Source organism: Triticum dicoccoides, chromosome 7B (genome assembly GCF_002162155.2).
Source record: "Triticum dicoccoides isolate Atlit2015 ecotype Zavitan chromosome 7B, WEW_v2.0, whole genome shotgun sequence".
Lineage (NCBI taxonomy): Eukaryota > Viridiplantae > Streptophyta > Magnoliopsida > Poales > Poaceae > Triticum > Triticum dicoccoides.
Genome location: NC_041393.1, coordinates 380121135 through 380140615, shown reverse-complemented (window position 1 = coordinate 380140615; position 19481 = coordinate 380121135). Strand labels below are relative to the sequence as shown.

Genomic DNA, 19481 nt, shown 5'->3' with positions numbered 1-19481 from the left:
CTTATTGATGAGATTGGTTGAATAGAAAGCTCCTCCTCATTACCTGATTCATCATGAGAAATAATAGGAGGACATTGGGAAGTCTCTTCCCTTTCATTAGTATTTTCATCATCTTCTATTTGCTTTCTTTTCTTTAGGTAATTGGCAATATAAGGATTTTCAATGCAATTCTCGGCAAAAAACAAATAAATCTTTTCTAGATCAATATCAAGGAATTTCTTATGGGCAAATTCCGGAAGGTCTTTAAGTAAACGTTTCAATTCTTCATAACCCAAAAGCAAACTAAGTTCATTGTAATGAGAAATGGAGATCAAATCATCACAATTTTTGGACACGATTCGATCATGAAACAATTTGCATAGGAGATGTAAATGACCACGTTCATTGCAAAGTTCACAAGTACGGCAAAGGAATTTTAAATTTCCAGCACTCACACCTAGCCTTCCATGCAACCATTTAGTTTCTAAATGTTTATGCCTCTTGCAATAAATATCTTCTCTATTTGGTGTGTTCATGCAAACATGCACTCCACAAAAGTTGACATGCTCATAAGGGATATTTTCATCATGACTAGAGCAACCATAATTAATACTATGGATATTCAAGGAGTTTATACCAACAACATTACAATCATGCTCATCATTCAAAGATTTAGTACCAAGCATTTTAAAGCATTCTTCTTCTAGCACCTGAGCACAATTTTCCTTTCCATCAAACTCACGAAAGATATTAAAAAGACGAAGCGTATGAGACAAACTTAACTCCATTTCTTTTGTAGTTTTCTTTTATAAACTAAACTAGTGATAAAAAAAGAAACAAAAAGATTCACTTGCAAGATCTAAAGATATACCTTCAAGCACTCACCTCCCCGGCAACGGTGCCAGAAAAGAGCTTGATGTCTACTACACAACTTTCTTCTTGGAGACGCTGTTGGTCCTGCAACTGCACAGGTTTGTAGGACAGTGGCAAATTTCCCTCAAGTGGATGACCTAAGGTTTATCAATCCGTGGGAGGCGTAGGATGAAGATGGTCTCTCTCAAACAACCCTGCAACCAAATAACAAAGAGTCTCTTGTGTCCCCAACACACCCAATACAATGGCAAATTGTATAGGTGCACTAGTTCGGCGAAGAGATAGTGACACAAGTGCAAAATAGATAGTAGATATAGGTTTTTGTAATCTGAAATAATAAAAATAGCAAGGTAACTAATGATAAAAGTGAGTGTAAACGGTATTGCAATGATAGGAAACAAGGCCTAGGGTTCATACTTTCACTAGTGCAAGTTCTCTCAACAATAATAACATAGATAGATCATATAACAAGCCCTCAACATGCAACAAAGAGTCACTCCAAAGCCACTAATAGCGGAGAACAAACATAGAGATTACGGTAGGGTACGAAACCACCTCAAAGTTATTCCTTCGGATCGATCTATAAAAGAGTTCGTACTACAATAACACCTTAAGACACAAGTCAACCAAAACCCTAATGTCACATGGATACTCCATTATCACTTCAAGTATCCGTGGGCATGATTATACGATATGCATCACAAAATCTCAGATTCATCTAACCAACACAAAGTACTTCAAAGAGTGCCCCAAAGTTTCTACCGGAGAGTCAAGAACATGTGCCAACCCCTATGCATAGGTTCATGGGTGGAACCTGCAAGTTGGTCACCAAAACATACATCAAGAGGCACGTGAAATCCCATTGTCACCACAGATAAACACGGCAAGACACACATCAAGTGTTCTCATAAAAGACTCAATCGATAAGGTAACTTCAAAAGGGGAAACTCAATTCATCACAAGAGAGTAGAGGGGGAGAAACATCATAAGATCCAACTACAATAGCAAAGCTCGGGATACATCAAGATCGTGCCATAGAGGGAACACGAGAGAGAACACGAGAGAGAGATCAAACACATAGCTACTGGTACATACCCTCAGCCCCGAGGGTGAACTACTCCCTCCTCATCATAGAGAGCGCTGGGATGATGAAGATGGCCACCGGTGATGGATTCCCCCTCCGGCAGGGTGCCGGAACAGGCTCCCGAAAGGTTTTTGGTGGCTACAGAGGCTTGCGGTGGTGGAACTCCCGATCTATCTTAATATTCGATGTTTTTAGGGTACGTAGGCTTATATAGGCGAAAGAAGTCGGTCGGGAGGTGCTCGAGGGGCCCATGAGACAGGGGGGCGCGCCCAGTATGGGGCGGGGGCGCGCCCTCCTATCTCGTGGCCTCCTCGAGGCTCTTCTGACGTGAACTCCAAGTCTCCTGGATGATATTCTTCCAAAAAATCACGTTGCCGAAGGTTTCATTCAGTTTGGACTCCGTTTGATATTCCTTTTCTTCGAAATACTGAAATAGGCAATAAAACAGCAATATGGGCTGGGCCTCCGGTTAATAGGTTAGTCCCAAAAATGATATAAATATGTAAAAAGCCCATAAACATCCAAAAGGGGTAATATAATAGCATCGAACAATCAAAAATTATAAATACGTTGGAGACGTATCAGCGTGCTGCAGCCAGAGCTCAAGAGGCCCCCTACGCGGCATCTCGAAGGTGAAGAAAGGAGGAAAGCGGATCCACGAGCTTGGAGGCATGGCGGCGTGGAGCACGAGCTCGCGAGAGGAGTCCGCGACGTGGACTCCAAGAGTGATAGTGCGCACCACCACAACTCGTCGACGCCGCCGACGGCGCAGGTAACGCCACTCGGTGTCTTCCTCTCCAGGGCCCTTAGCCCAGGCGTGCAGAGGTAGCAGAAACCCAGGGGGTGGCCGCTCGTACCAAGGCCTCGACGTCTCCGGCCGAGCAGCCTCGTCACAGCGGCCGGGGACCGGCCGCTTCTTCAGCGGGAGCAGGTCGGGCCCCTCTTGGGGGGCTTTCCTTTCTCCTCGGTTGAGAACCGGCAGATCGGTGCCATTGGCGACAAGATGGAGGAGGAGCGAGGAAGAAGAAGCGGGCGGAGCGCGAAGAGATGGACTACGGGGGCTCGCGCCTCACCGTACTTATAGTCCAGAGGAGGCCAACTATCGGCCTCCACGATCGCAGGTAATCATGACTCATTTTGCATGCAGGGACTCGTCAAATCAGGCAGTTGCCGAGGCAGCGTGGGGAAGCGGAGACACCCACGTCCAATCAACCACCACGCGGCGGCCAAGGCCGCAGGCTGTTGGGGCCCGTGGCGCTCCGCACTTGCCCTTTCGCTTCGCTGCTAAGCCAAGTCCAAGCGCGCCTTGGGCCCGGGGGCTATTGTTAGCCTTCTGGGAATGGGGGTCCCCAGACTTGCCTGCCCGCGGCCTGTGGTGTGGCTCAAGGAGTGGCCCAGCATGACCCATCTTCATCAACTCAAGATCAAGACCCTCGCGAGGGGCCAAGCCTCGCGGGGCGGATGACGCAAGGCTTCCTCAGGAGCGGCCTCACCAGGCATGCTCGCGAGGAGGTGGAGAGATCAAGGCAGGGGTACCTCGCGAGGTGCTCGTGACGCAAGACATGACGATCGAGACCAGGCGGGCGCCAGCCTCTGCAGTGTCCTTGTTTCCTCTTTGGTGCAAAGGGGGCAAGCGCAGGCATGGAGTACCGAGGCATCAAGCAAAGGTTACCATTTCGGTGCAACGAGACCAAGACCAGCAGAGCGGCAAGATGGAGGTCACCGTGGAGCCCAAGACAGCGTCATCGCCAGTGCCTTTGGCAGCCGAAGACCAACTTTAGTCAGAATAACTTGTACTAGATGTTCCCCTTCAAAATGGCCGTTGTTGGCTCCCTTCCCGCTCAATATTTGGCAAGAGGACCAGGGCCTCTATATATAGAGATAGCCACCACAGTAGGGGGGTCATCTCATGGAGATCTCATCTCATAGATTTCTCATCAGATCTAGAGGCGATCGAACTCACCCAAGTAGTTCACCACACTAGCCCAAGAACACCTCTCGCAAGGTTGTTCTTCCTCTGTACTATTCATCATCAGCCCCTGAGGCAATCCACTACACCACACACTGGATTAGGGTATTACACCACGACGGCGACCCGAACCAGTATAAACCTTGTGTCCCTTGTGTTCATCGTGTAGTTTAGATTCATAGCGAGGCGTTGGGACATGAATCGGTAGGGGGAAGATCTTCGCGCGCACCCCAAAGTTCGAACCTTAAGGGTTTTGCCGGAACCCGATATCCGACAGCCGCCCACGACCATGTCGAGGCCGCCCACGCCAGCTCGTGGCCGTCACCGCACAAGTCGAATGAAGCTTCTCCAACAACGGTCGGCAACCCAAGGCCGAAGAGTTGGCAATCACCAAGAGCATTTGAGCAGCCGTCCGTTCCTCCGCCACATACCTTGCGACGACGGAGCCCGTCCAAGCCCAGATCGCGGCCACCCACGCCTAGCTCACAGTGGCCTTTTTCAAAGGGATGGCAGACGCGGATGGAGAGATGCTTGCTGAATATGGTGCGATGGATGCCATGGAGATCCTTCCCCAGGAGACTGTCAGGCGCGAGCTGGACATGGAGGAGGCGGCGGAGATCGACGAGCACCAGCCGTAGTAGTACTCTTTGTTTTGTTTAATTAAGAGCGTCGGTCTTTAATTTGTTAGAGTAATGTTTAGGCCAGCTGGCTCTGTTTAATTGCTGAACTTGCTCGATTAAGAAGTGTGGGTGTGCTATAGTCTCCTTTGTGTACCCAAATTATGCAATGACGTGGATGAGCACTGTAACTAGGGAAATTGGAACCAAATTTTTTTGACGTTCAAACTCATCACACACGGGTTAAGCTATCTGAATCAGTTGTGATGTTCACATATCGTACACAGTTCTGAATAAGGGACCGTGTGTGATGACACTTTGCGCGCCAATTTTTTGCTGAAGCGATTCCAAATTTTCGGCTTTGGCGGAAATATCTACCTCCCCGCCCCCTACCCCTTACCAAAAGCCACATTTCCCCTGTTTCCGCCTTCATTTCCAAGTTGAAACCTTCACTCCTTGCTTGCAGTGCTGCCCCCCTCGCCGGCGACCCTCCTTCATGCTGCTCCGCCTCGCCTATCCAGGTAGCTAATCCACACCCGACCCCCATCCTCCTCCTCCTCCACATCCCACATGCCCCGACCGCCAGTGCGAGCACGACACTTTCCACCCAAATCACCGACCCCTCCACCAAATAAGCGCCGCCCTAAGCCATGGTGCATGCAGTATAGCCAAGATCTCAAGGAGCATTTGGCAGCGGAGAAGCAAATCGCGGATGCACGGGCGGATGAGGTCGCGATGGCTGCCATTCGTGCCGACCCCAAGATCTTGGAGGAGCACCTTGCCATTTGCTAGCTACGCCGGTTAAGCATGCTCGATTTACCCATTGCGTGTGTTGCTCCTGCCTTTCCTTAACAAATTCTAGTGAATTGTGCTATCTACTTTTACCATGGAATATGTTGCTCTAGTGTATATGTTTTATATGTCGTGCAATGTGGTGCTCACTTATTAACCGTTTGGTTAATTAGTTGTCGTGTTAGTTAACTGTTTGGTTCAATTCTGCAAATGTGATGTTCAATTCTTCAGGGTGCCCTTTTGTATTGTCTTCCATGTGAGAAATAAATCAAATTTTTCTTTACAAAATACATGAGAATATGCATTGGAAGGAGATAATGAACATTACCTGCAAGTACTACCACACAACCTGTCTGCTCCTTGTTGCTGGCGAGAGGACTAATTATTGCATGTATGTAATGAAGGATGAGATCGGGGGCGATGTCTTGCCTGGATGTGCATGAATTGAGTCGATATAGAATTCTTATTTGTAAAGAAGCGTAGTTAAGGCTAGAGTTTCTAGGTTAGAGTTTGTCATCTGTACGTTTTAAACCTATACAATATCTGAGCCGTTATTATTTTGTGTCACCAGATAGATGGCTCCTACTTGAAGTCAGTTTCCATGTATGCTAAAATATATGCACGTCTCTGTTTCTTACACGTCTTATCTACACATTGTTTTTCTTCAGAGAATTGTATGTTACACACACGACTCCTTATCTCGACAGAATTGTTTTTCTTTAAAGAATTTTAATATTTAACCTATTTAATTCCAATTAAAATTTGAGTCATGGCTAGTCACGCATGATATATCTAGATGGCAAGATGGAATGACCTATTGATTGGTAATTCAGATTACTAAGTGGTGCACTTCAGTTTTAGTGGTCGTTAGTTCCACGCACAATGGGCTCTTGGCGAGAACAGATGATGATGTGCACATCGTTGATTGTTTGGCTGTCATATGCTTTCTTTGTAGCTGTCTCAACATGTGAAAATTTGTATGTCGTTGAGAGGCCTATTCTGTAGCGGATGAACATGTGAAAATCGCTAATATGTGTACAATAAATGGCAATTTTTTTAAAAAAACTGATGTACCAACCCATGTGGCTGCTTTTCACTAATGACTTTACTAACACAAAGGTACGCATTTAATGTATTAAAACCAATCTTAAACAATGATGTTCATATAAAGTACAAATCTGATGCTCCTATATGTTCTATTACATGCTAAATAACTGGATTTCCACTAATCAACGATTTGACTTTCGACTTCTTGATACACCACACTTCTGAATGTCTTTGTTCATCAATTCTTTACTGACACAACTACGCCTTGTCCTAGGCCTTGAATCATTGTGCTCCTCAGTACCTGCCTGTTCTGATTCTTCTTCATGGTGATTGTTTACTTGTTTGCTATCAATACCAGCACATTTGCGAGTTATGGCGCGTTTCCTCCTGGGGCCTGCTTCCATAGATTTTCATTTCATTATTTTCTGACTACCTTCAGTTTTTGGTTCTTCATCAAGGTGTACAACATGAGTTGTGCTACTTCTCCTACCCCTTTTAGTCCGGTTAATAGTGGGTTCATCATCCTCTGGTTCTTGCTCTATAGTTTTCATAACTGATAACTTGCCCGCTTGCTCCTGCCAAAACATTTGTAACAATTAGTGACTTGCAGAACTATGAAAGAATAAGCAAATGCAGCAAAAAACTTACATGGCTATCTTTTTGAACTAGGAAAAGTCAATACTATTAAAAGGGGATGAGGTGTTGCTTAACGGCTTGCTTGCTCAAAATGCTTAGTGATATGCTCCAAAGCCCTCAACCACTTTCTCATATCCACATATGTCCCAAACCAAAAGTCAAACTCGGCCCCACCGATTTGATCCATCCGGCGCCACCGAGTTCATTTGACATAGCCACTGCCAGAAATCCTAGTCACTTCAGTCTCACCAATAGGGATCTCGGTCTCACCGAGATGGGTATCTGTTTCCCTTCGTAACGTTTTGGTCTAACCGAGATGAGCGATCGGTCCCACCGAGTTCGCAATGCAAACTCTCTATTTTCCCTTCGTAACGTTTCGGTCTCACCGAGATGAGCGAATCGGTCCCACCGAGTTTGCCTGACCAACTCTTTGATTAGCTTATTACCAAAGTCGGTCCCATCGAGTTTGTGTAATCGGTCTCACCGAGATTATGTTATGCCCTAACCCTAACGAAATCGGTCCCACCGAGTTGACATGTCGGTCCCACCGAAATGCCTAACGGTCACATTATGAACTAAACCGGTCCGACCGAGTTTTCTGATTCAATCCCACCGAGTTTGATAAATTGTGTGTAACGGTTAGATTTTGTGTGGAGGCTATATATACCCCTCCACCCTTTCTTCATTCGCGGAGAAAGCCATCAGAACAAGCCTTCACTTTCAGCATTCATTTTCTGAGAGAGAACCACCTACGCATGTGTTGAGACCAAGATATTCCATTCCAACCACATAAATCTTGATCTCTAGCCTTCCCCAACTTGATTTCCACTCAAATCATCTTTCCACCAAATCCAATCCTATGAGAGAGAGTTGAGTGTTGGGGAGACTATCATTTGAAGCACAAGAGCAAGGAGTTCATCATCAATACACCATCTATTACCTTTTGGAGAGTGGTGTCTCCTAGATTGGTTAGGTGTCACTTGGGAGCCTCCGTCAAGATTGTGGAGTTGAACCAAGCAGGTTATACGAGCAAGGAGATCGCCTACTTCGTGAAGATCTACCATAGTGAGGCAAGTACTTCATGGGCGATGGTCATGGTGGGATAGACGAGGCTGCTTCTTTGTGGACCCTTCATGGGTGGAGCCCTCCGTGGACTCGCGCAGCCGTTACCCTTCGTGGGTTGAAGTCTCCATCAACGTGGATGTACAATAGCACCACCAATCGGAACCACGCCAAAAATCTCTGTGTCAACATTGCGTTTGCTCCCTCCAAACTCCTCCTCCCCTTTACCTTCATATGCAATGATTTATATTCTGCTGCTATACTCTTAGAATTGCATGTGTAGGTTGATTGCTTGACTTATGCTAAGTTGCTAAAATCTGCCAAGACTTGAAATTGGGAAAAGGCTAGATTTTTATTTGGTCAAGTAGTCTAATCACCCCCCCTCTAGACATACTTTCGATCCTACACTTGACTATCTAGATTTTCTGATTCTTCATCAAAATGTACAACATGACGTGTGTTCCTAGTTCTCCTAGTCTATTTAGTGTCTATTAGAATGGGTTTATCATCCTCCATGTGCCCATTCAAGACATTGGGTGTGTCAGTAAGGGGCTTGAACCAAAACATTTCAATTTGGGTAAAGTGCCATCAACATTCATTATAAAATATGGCATGCAAATACAAAATAATGTAGAGCATTGAGGTAGAAATAGATGATACCTGCTCAACATTTGAATGATGTACTGATGTATCTTTTCCAGAATCTATGAAAAAGATTCTATGAACAATGTATTCTTGATAACCACTTCAAATTATAGTCATTCAATCTGAATTGAAAAATCAATCTCTGCCCACATATTTTCTGGATTTGTTTTGTTTGCTCATGGATATCACATCATCCCTCTCTATCAAAAAACTTGCAGATTGCTTAATCAATTTTTTTGCTTCTGCCTCAAACATGGTGCAAGTTGTTGTTGCACTCATATCACATATCTCGAGTTTCTGTTTGTACCTAGTAATAAAATGGAACATGTGGTTAGTGCAGGATAATTTACTAACTAAAGAATGAGATAGTATGAAATTCACCTTGGACATATCTTCTCAGGTTCTTTTTCACATTTCGGAGAGTAGAAGTGGTTCCCTTGTTTCTGTACTTTTTTGTTGCATCTGCGACATCCTATGTAGTACCACTCATCTGATGTATTAATTAACTTAATCATTGCTTCTGCAGTATAGAACTCTTCTTGTCCATTACAGGTTAAATTAGCACATAAAATTTATGACAAAAGAATATAATACTAACTATAAATACCCATTTTTCAGATTCATATGTAATTTCAGTTATTTCTTTTAGGGTTCTTCTGTTATAGAGCATCTGTTCTCGAATTGTGCCTTGCAAGTGGTCTTCCGGCTCTATTTCTTCTACCATACCATCTTGCAAGCAATACCTGTTTTGCATGAGATAAGTATCCATGTATGTAGTAGAACATGTTTTTCATATTACTGCAGAAAATCTGTTTCACCTCGTTTGAAGCTCATTTGTTTCAGGGATATCCAAATTGATATAAACTCTGGTCGCACCTGTAGATGACAGCGAGTACTCTACATGCACTTGATATATTAGATTATGTATATAAAAAAGACACGCCTACAAATACTTGCCCATTGTTAATACAAATACAAACCTTTCAGTTTTTTAACAGTAGTTGATGTTACTATGACCACACGCCCCAAAGAATCTTCATCAATTTGACCAACCTTATTACCCCATAGTCTAATATTAATTTTTTGATCCCTGTATATTCCAAGAGAAATACCTATTAGCACCCACGATAATTGTACTTGTCTAATTGTTTTTAGTGTACTCACTCAATCCGAAGCACAATATCTCGAGTCTTTGAAATCCCGTGGGTTGTCTGTGTTTCTTCAATATGCCATATGCAACTTGCTATGCCAATGACATCTGCTAATAAAGTGGTATTAATATGCATAATACATGGAAGTTAATAATTGAAACAAATTTAATCATACCAGATAAGTAAATCTTTTGGCTGTCTCTTATGGAAAGAACTTCAATAGTACAAAATGTGAAGCTTTGTTCTGCTATTTTGATATATATTTTTGACCTTTTATCTCTTGAGTTTTGTCGTGTGCAAGAAATTTATAACCTTTTCGCTTTCAACTGGACGGAAATTCATTGCAGACATAACCTTAAAATTTGCTATCATGTAGACTAAACCTTCTTGGATCAATGGTCTGAACTTGTTAACCATATGCTTCATTACCTTGCCATGTATCATAGTACCCTGAAACATTACAGTGCAGTGAGAAGATGCATCAATATTATAGTAACTACTACAACTCACAATAGTGTATTTATGTTGGAAAATCATAAAGTTTCATCATTAAGCTAACCTCTTCATCAAGTAGTATCATGTCAAGGCTAATAAGTTCATTGTTGTTGAGATTAATGGCATCCCATAGCCTAATTATTCTGACCTTTACTTTCCAGGAATCCTTCTGATTGCTAATCTCACGGAGCATATCGTATGCCATTGTTTTGAAGGCAAACAAAAGAAACTGACCTATAAAAACACAATTTCCAGAAGATTACATATTGGTGGCCATGCAATTTGCATGTAGTATGAAGTCCAGAGCCTAACAATTTGATTGAACCAACGAAACAAATAATCTCTCTTACAGAAATGTAGGGAAAGGCTGCGTACTATAGACCCAAAGTGGTCAGACCCTTCCCCGGACCCTGCGCAAGCGGGAGCTACATGCACCGGGCTGCCCTTTTTAACGAAACAAATAATCTCTCTCAGAGCTGGGCCAGAAAGCAACAAAAAGTAATTTCAATTGTAAGCAAGCATAATTTTGTTGCTTAGTAATTTTTTAGTCTCTGGCAAATCCAAGGCTTCACTTGCGAAGAAAGATTTTCTCTTGCCCATCATGAAGTTCATAAGCAATATTAAGTAAATAGCCTACAATTTTGTATTAAACAATGAAACAAACAATCTCTGAAAAACTGGGCAACGACGAAGCTTACGTACCAAATAGGAGATGGTTCACCAGCGACGATGTTCACGACCGACAAGAGCCTCCTTGATGTGTAGATTATTTGTGTCAGGCTGCAGTTAATTTATAAGATGGCAGCATGAGCTTGGTTCTGCCCTGTCGCGATCTCCACGAAGTTCCCAAAGAGCGTACGTCAGCAAACCTAGGATTGAATCCTAGGACTGTCAAAGGACGCAACAGAAAACATGAGTCCTAATGCAATTGAAAAGATAAGGTCGATTCAAATGTTAAATCAGAAAAAAAATCAAAAAAATAAGTGATGAACCTGATCTATTCCCCAACTTGGTTGCTCCAATTTGAGAAAGATTTGTTTGTTTGTTTTTTCCATGGGAGGAGGATGAGAGATTCCATGGCGTGAGCGCACCAGATTGGTTTCCTAATTTCCTTGCTCCAATTTGAGAGATATGATTGATTTACTTTCTCTGGGGAGGAGGAGACCATGGGGAGGAGATCGTGGGGAGTAGGAGACCATGGGGAGTAGAGAACGTGAGGAGGAGACCATGGGGAGGAGAATAGACTATGGCGCACGATTGTTTTTTTACACGGAGAGTAAGAGACGTGGAGAGGATTGACTTTTTTGAGGGATTTTGAGAGCATTTTTTTACACAACTTTGTGGGCTATATACGGAGTAGATATATCGTGCAATCATGATAGCATGCGGTTGGGATTTGTAATTGATTTATATGGTTGATCTACCACTAAAAAATGGTTGATCTATATCTCAAAAAAATACGGTTGATCTGCACCGTAATAACACGGTCCCACCAGACTAACGGTTCCTAATTACTGATTAACGTGGTAATTTCTTGGGAGTTGCTAATTAGTATAGGTATAGATATAGATACAGATATTGTCTAGGAGTTTAGTAGCCTCTCCTAAAGTAATTTCCATAAAAGTGCCTCCCACGGCTGAATCTAAGAGATTTCTAGAAGCAAAATTCAATCCGGCATAAATTTTTTTGTATAATCATCCACAAATTCAAACCATGAGTAGGGAAATTTCATATCATCAATTTCATCCTCTCCCAAGATTGTGCAACATGTTCATGATCTAGTTGCTTAAAATTCATAATATCGTTCCTAAGGGAGATGATCTTAGTGGGAGGAAAATACTTAGAGATGAAAGCATCTTTAAACTTGTTCCACGAATCAATACTATTTTTAGGCAATGATCAAAACCAAGTTTTAGCACGATCTTTAAGTGAAAATGGAAATAGCTTCAACTTAGCAATATCATTATCCACATATTTTTTCTTTTGCATATCACACAAATCAACGAAATTGTTTAGATGGGATGCGACATCTTCACTAGGAAGGCCAGAAAATTGATCTTTCATAACAACATTCAGCAAAGCGGCATTAATTTCAGAAGATTCTGCGTTAGTAGAGGGAGCAACCGGAGTACTAATAAAATCATTGTTGTTGGTGCTGGAAAAATCACACAATTTTGTATTCTATTGAGACATCATGACAAAGCAAGCAATCCAACACACGAGCACACAAAGAGCAAGCGAGAAAGACGACCAGAAGAGGGGCGAAGAAAAGGCAAATCTTTTCCAAAATCGTTTTAGAAGTGGGGGAGAGGAAAACGAGAGGCGAATGGCGAATAATGTAATGCAAGAGATGAGTGTTTATGATGGGTACTTGGTATGTCTTGACTTGGCATAGATCTCCCCGACAATGGTGCCAAAAATTCTTCCTGCTACTTCTTGTGCTTGCGTTGGTTTTTCCCTTGAAGAGGAAAGGGTGATGCAGCAAAGTAGAGATAAGTATTTCCCTCAGTTTGAGAACCAAGGTATCAATCCAGTAGGAGACAACACACAAATCACCGAATACCTGCACAAACAATCAAACAAACTTGCACCCAACGCGATAAAGGGGTTGTCAATCCCTTCACGGTTACTTGCAAAAGTGAGATTTGATAGAGATAGATGAATGATAAAGTAAATATTTTTGGTATTTTTGGTTTATAGATCAGAAAGTAAAAGATTGCAAGAATAGTAGATCATAAACTAAAGTTGTAGATCAGAAACTTGTATGATGGAAAAGAGAACTTATATGATGGAAAAGAGACCCGGGGGCCAAAGGTTTCACTAGAGGCTTCTCTCAAGATAGAAAATAATACGGTGGGTGACAAATTACTGCCGAGCAATTGATAGAAAAGCGCAAAGTTATGATGATATCTAAGGCAATGATCATGAATATAGGCATCACGTCCATGTCAAGTAGACTGAAACGATTCTGCATCTATGTCACGCCCAATATGCGATACTATCCTAAAGAGACTCGAAGGTCCCACCAAGGATAGAACCGCATATTGATACGCTTTTGCAAGGTGGATATCATTACATCAACATTATATAATAGATGGGGATACATACAAAAGGCATACAATGCCACACGATTACAACATCATCTTACATAAGATCAACATCCGACTACGGATGAAACACAAACAGAAACTCAAACGACATCCACCCTGCTAGACCAGGCTGCCGACCTGGAACCTATCCCCTGATCGAAGAAGAAGCAGAAGAAGAACTCTAAAACAAGCAAACATCGCTCTCACGTCATGATCATCACATAACCTGTACCTGCAACTGTTGTTGTAGTAGTCTGTGAGCCACGAGGACTCAGCAATCCCATTACCATGGGTATCAAGACTAGCAAAGCTTAATGGGAAAGGAAGGGGTAAAGTGGTGAGGTTGCAGCAGCGACTAAGCATATATGGTGGCTAACATACGCAAATAAGAGCGAGAAGAGAAGCAACGGAACGGTCGTCAACTAGTAATGATCAAAAGGTGATCCTGACCTCCTACTTACGTCAAATATATCCCAAAACCGTGTTCACTTCTCGGACTCCGCCAAGAAGAGACCATCACAGCTACGCACGCGGTTGATGCGTTTTAATTCGAATCTGGCGTCAAGTTATCTACAACCGGACATTAACAAATTCCATCTGCCACATAACCGCGGGCACGACTCTCGAAAGTTTATACCCTGCAGGGGTGTCCCAACTTAGCCCATGATAAGCTCTCGCGATCAACGAAGGATATTCCTTCTCCCAGGAAGACCCGATCAGTCTCGGAATCCCGGTTACAAGACATTTCGACAATGGTAAAACAAAACCAGCAAGACCGCCCGCTGTGCCGACATATCCCGATAGGAGCTGCACATATTTCGTTCTCAGGGCACACCGGATGAGCAAGACGTCGGGTTGGCATAGACCCTGGTTGCCCAGGGGGCGCCGGACATCGCTCGGTTTGGACCAGCACTTAGAGAAGCACTGGCCCGGGGGTGGGGCGGGTAAAATAAAGATGACCCTCGGGATGCACGACTCCCAAGGTGTTGTGGAATTGTCACGGCAGATGTGCTCTTGCAAGGACTTAGTCGTGAGGCCATCGCAAGGTGGAAGCTTAAAGGAGTTATCGAGACAAAGGACACGAGGGATTTATACTAGTTTGGCCCCTTATGGTGAAGGTAAGGCCTACGTCTAGTTGGGTTGGTATTGCTTGACGTTTCGATGACCAGGGAGCGAGATATGCCATGCCCGATTCTCGATGAATCGTTTCTTGCCCTAAACCGCCAGTGGGTCGTCCCCTTATATACACGGGTGGATGCCCTGCGGCTTATAGAGTCCCGGCCGGCTCATAGACCGTGTCCGGCCCGGTGACTAGTTAATTCTACCTTATGTTACAAGTCATGTCATCATGGCGGTTTACCACTATGGGCCTTAAGCCGCCTGTGGGCCTTAGACCCTTTATTGAACCGCTATCTTCATGCTTGGTCTTGGGCTTCTTTCTGATGAGTCTCTTTGCGTAACCCGGCCCCTCCTGGGCGGCTTACACAAATAGTTATATCCCCAACATTAGGCCTCAGATTGATTTGAAGCGGTTCATGTCAATCTTAAAATACCTTAAGAAATAAACCTTCAGCCTTCTGCCTGTGCAAAAGTTTTTTAACCCGCCATGACGTCACCTTCTGGATCCACGTTAACCCGCCATGATGTCATCTTTACTTAAATTCATATTTTACTCCGCCATATCCTCCAACGGATCTTTGCTTTTACTAACCATTCCGAAAACCGAGGCGTCGGGGCCGCTGGATAATAATGTTTAGTCTCCTCATTTCTCGCGCCGTCTCAGTCGGTCTTCCCTTATAAATAGGCACGACCTAGGTCTTCCATTCTCCCCCCTTTCGGTTGTCCTCTTCCTCTCGCTGTGTCTCTGCCGCCCGAGCTCTGCCGCCGCCACCGTCGAGCTTCCGCAGCCCGTCCACATTCGTATGTTCCCTTCTTTCCCTTGCTTAGATCTGCATTGGAGCTTCTTCGAGTTCGTCGGTGTTCATCGCTGCCCGCGGCGAACTCTTGATGTTATTCACCTTCGGCGCCCTGTCCAGATCGTTGAATAACATAAAACTGCTGCAGTAGTTGTTTTACATTTATCTCGAACATAGACAGATCTCTTTTCTTTTGTCCAGGGGCTTCCTTCGAGTGGATGAACTTCTCTGCACTGATTTTAGGTCTAGAAATTTTTCTTTTTAGAATGACCGTTTGATCCAAAATAATAATTGCAGCTTGTGAAATCTGTTTGTTCCACACTGAGTCAAAAACTGCCTCTGTTGAATTTGTTTAACCATGGTAATCTATGTAGCCGGTTTATGACAACACTGATTGTCAGTCTTGCTTGCTTCCGGTGACTTTAAGAAAATTTAACTGCCTCTGATACCTGTAGCGGCTTAAATATCATTACATAATCACCTATATGTCATCAGGCCCCGTCTTAAGCCGCCATTTTGAATAGACTTAAAAATACTTTCCTTCCGGGTTAAAGTTGAACCGGAGCGTCTTATTTGTCATAGGCTTCCACTTACTCCATGGCACCTAAGGCAACCAAGGCTCCTGTGACCTGTAATTGGGTCAAGTCCGTCGTTACAGAAAGCACTTTGTCTGATTTTGTGAAATCCGGCCATCTGCCCAAGAAAGAAGCCATGTCTTATCGTGCTCCTAACCCGTTAGAGGAGAAGCCTCACCCCAAGGAGGGGGAGGTGATCGTGTTTTCTGATCACATGAACCGGGGTGTGACGCCCCCGATTCAATCGTACACTAATCATGCACGCAAATGTGTACGATCAAGATCAGGGACTCACGGGAAGATATCACAACACAACTCTACAAATAAAATAAGTCATACAAGCATCATAATACAAGCCAGGGGCCTCGAGGGCTTGAATACAAGTGCTCGATCATAGACGAGTCAGCGGAAGCAACAATATCTGAGTACAGACATAAGTTAAACAAGTTTGCCTTAAGAAGGCTAGCACAAACTGGGATACAGATCGAAAGAGGCGCAGGCCTCCTGCCTGGGATCCTCCTAAACTACTCCTGGTCGTCGCCAGCGGGCTGCACGTAGTAGTAGGCACCTCCAGAGTAGTAGTCGTCGTAGCCGAAGGTGGCATCTGGATCCTGGGCTCCAACGTCTGGTTGCGGCATCCGAGAAGAAGAGGAAAACGAGGGAAAAGAGGGAGCAAAGCAACCGTGAGTACTCATCCAAAGTACTCGCAAGCAAGGAGCTACACTACATATGCATGGGTATATGTGTAAAGGGCCATATCGGTGGACTGAACTGCAGAATGCCAGAATAAAAGGGGGATAGCTAATCCTGTCGAAGACTACGCTTCTGGCAGCCTCCGTCTTGCAGCATGTAGAAGAGAGTAGATTGACGTCCTCCAAGTAGCATCTCCAAGTAGCATCTCCAAGTAGCATCGCATAGCATAAACCTACCCGGCGATCCTCTCCTCGTCGCCCTGTAGAAAAGCGATCACCGGGTTGTCTGTGGAACTTGGAAGGGTGTGTTTTATTAAGTATCTGGTTCTACTTGTCATAAGGTCAAGGTACAACTCCAAGTCGTCCTGTTACCGAAGATCACGGCTATTCGAATAGATTAACTTCCCTGCAGGGGTGCACCACATAACCCAACACGCTCGATCCCATTTGGCCGGACACACTTTCCTGGGTCATGCCCGGCCTCGGAAGATCAACACGTTGCAGCCCCACCTAGGCACAACAGAGAGGCCAGCACGCCGGTCTAAACCTAAGCGCACAGGGGTCTGGGCCCATCGCCCATAGCACACCTGCACGTTGCGAGGGCGGCCGGAAGCAGACCTAGCCTAGCAGGCGTTCCAGTCCAATCCGGCGCGCGCCGCTCCGTCGCTGACGTCTGAAGTGCTTCGGCTGATACCACGACGTCGGGATACCCATAACTACTCCCACGTAGATGGTTAGTGCGTATAGGCCAGTAGCCAGACTCAGATCAAATACCAAGATCTCGTTAAGCGTGTTAAGTATCCGCGAACGCCGACCAGGGCCAGGCCCACCTCTCTCCTAGGTGGTCTCAACCTGCACTGTCGCTCCGCCACAAAGTAACAGTCGGGGGCCGTCGGGAACCCAGGCCCACCTCTACCGGGATGGAGCCACCTGTCCTTTCAGCCCCCTCATCAGAATCACTTGTAGGTACTCATCGAGCTGACCCGACTTTAGTCACCATCTGTATAGTATGTACGTATGTATAGTATATACCCGTGATCACCTCCCGAGTGACCACGGCCCAATAGTATAGCAAGGCAGACTGACAAGAATGTAGGGCCAATGATGATAAACTAGCATCCTATACTAAGCATTTAGGTTTGCAGGTAAGGTATCAACAGATGTAGCAACAATGTCAGGCTATGCAACAGAATAGGATTAATCGAAACAGTAACATGCTACACTACTCTAATGCAAGCAGTAGAGGGTAGAATAGGCGATATCTGGTGATCAAAGGGGGGGCTTGCCTGATTGCTCTGGCAAGAAGGAGGGGTCGTCAACTCCGTAGTCGAACTGGGCAGCAGCAGCGTCGGTCTCGTAGTCTACCGGAGAGAAGAGGGGGAAGAAACAATGAATACAATGCAAACAAATGCATATCGATGCATGACATGACAAGTAACGATGCTAGGTGCGCCCAATCGCGGTAGTAGGTGATACCGACGAAGGGGGGAAACATCCGGGAAAGTATTCCCGGTGTTTCGCGTTTTTGGACAGATGAACCAGAGGGGAAAAGTTGCGAGTTCGATAGGTTAGGGGTGTGTGGCGGACGAACGGGCTGCGTATCCGGAATCGTCTCGTTGTTCTGAGCAACTTTCATGTACAAAGTTTTTTCATCCGAGCTACGGTTTATTTTATATTAATTTTAAAAGATTAAAATCATTTTTAGTATTTAGTTAATTATTTTAATTAAACATTATCCAGAACAGTGCATGCTGACGTCAGCATGACGTCAGCATGACATCAGCAGTCAACAGGGGTGTTGACTAGTCAAACTGACGTGTGGGCCCCGTTCGTCATTGACTGATTAGGCTAATTAGCAGTTAATTAAGTTAACTACTGTTTAATTAAACTAATTAGCTAATTATGATTAGTTAACTTAATTAATCCCTTAATTAGTTAATTAATTTAATAATTATTATTTATTTAATTATTTTATTATTATTGTTTTTTTACTTTTTTTTTAAATAAAACGTTCCAGGGTGGGGCCCTTTGTCATAGGCCGCTAGGCCTAACGGGTGCATGGGCGCACGGGCGCCCGATCCGGATGGAGCCCCAGTGGCGCGGGCGCTGGAAGTGGCCGCCGGCTCGGCAGTGGCCCGTGGGGCTGGAGGCGGGGCAGCACGGTGGAGCGGTGGCGGCGAGGCCGGGCCGCGGCGACTACGGAAATCCAGGGGCGCGGGCACCGGACACAGCTGCGGGGGCGACGGCCACGGCGCGAGCGGGCAGGGGTGGTCGCGGTGAGCGCACGGAGAGCGCGGGGTTGCGGGCGCGATGAGTGGGATGGCGAGGCGTGCACGGGGCGCACGTGCACGGTGGCCGCGGCGACGAGCTCCGGGCGCGCGCGGTGGTGCGTCAAGCAGGGGAGGCCGGTGCGGGTGGTGACAGGGAGACGTGCAAAGTGGGCGCAAAGAGGAAGAGGAGGTCGTGGCCTCACCGGCGTTGCAGAGACGAGGGTCGGCGAGGCTCGGTGGAGCTTTTGGGGAGGAGGACGGGGACGACGGCAACGTAGAGGGGGAGGTCCGGCGAAGGCGTGGCGGTTCCAGCGAGGGCGCCAGACTGGTGGCGGGGACGGGAGGCGCCCGCCGAGGTGGGCAGCGGGGCGCTGCCCCGATCCAGTCGAGGGAGGTGAGAGGAGGGGCGCAGAGGAGTCCGGGAGGGGCGGCGGCCTTAGCGGAGCGGCGGCGAGGGGGCGATCCAGGCGGCGTGGGGCGGCGTGGTGGCGGACGAGGGCGAGGTGGAGGCGACGGGTGGCGGCGTCGGGCGGGAGGTTCGTTCCCCTCGATCCGATATGGATCGGGGAGGAGGGGGAAGAGCGACTGG

General features: G+C 45.6%; 1 protein-coding gene across 1 annotated transcript; it reads right to left on the bottom strand.

Moving 5' to 3' along the window:
- Positions 1-9160: 9160 nt before the first annotated feature.
- Positions 9161-11607, bottom strand: LOC119335369. Its single transcript, XM_037607501.1, is given in 10 exon segments — positions 9161-9224; positions 9312-9447; positions 9523-9601; positions 9685-9794; positions 9869-9962; positions 10031-10115; positions 10117-10305; positions 10415-10584; positions 11053-11238; positions 11343-11607. Coding segments are annotated over 8 exon segments (843 nt in total). The 5' UTR covers positions 10556-10584; positions 11053-11238; positions 11343-11607; the 3' UTR covers positions 9161-9215.
- Between the last annotated feature and the right edge of the window lie 7874 nt (positions 11608-19481).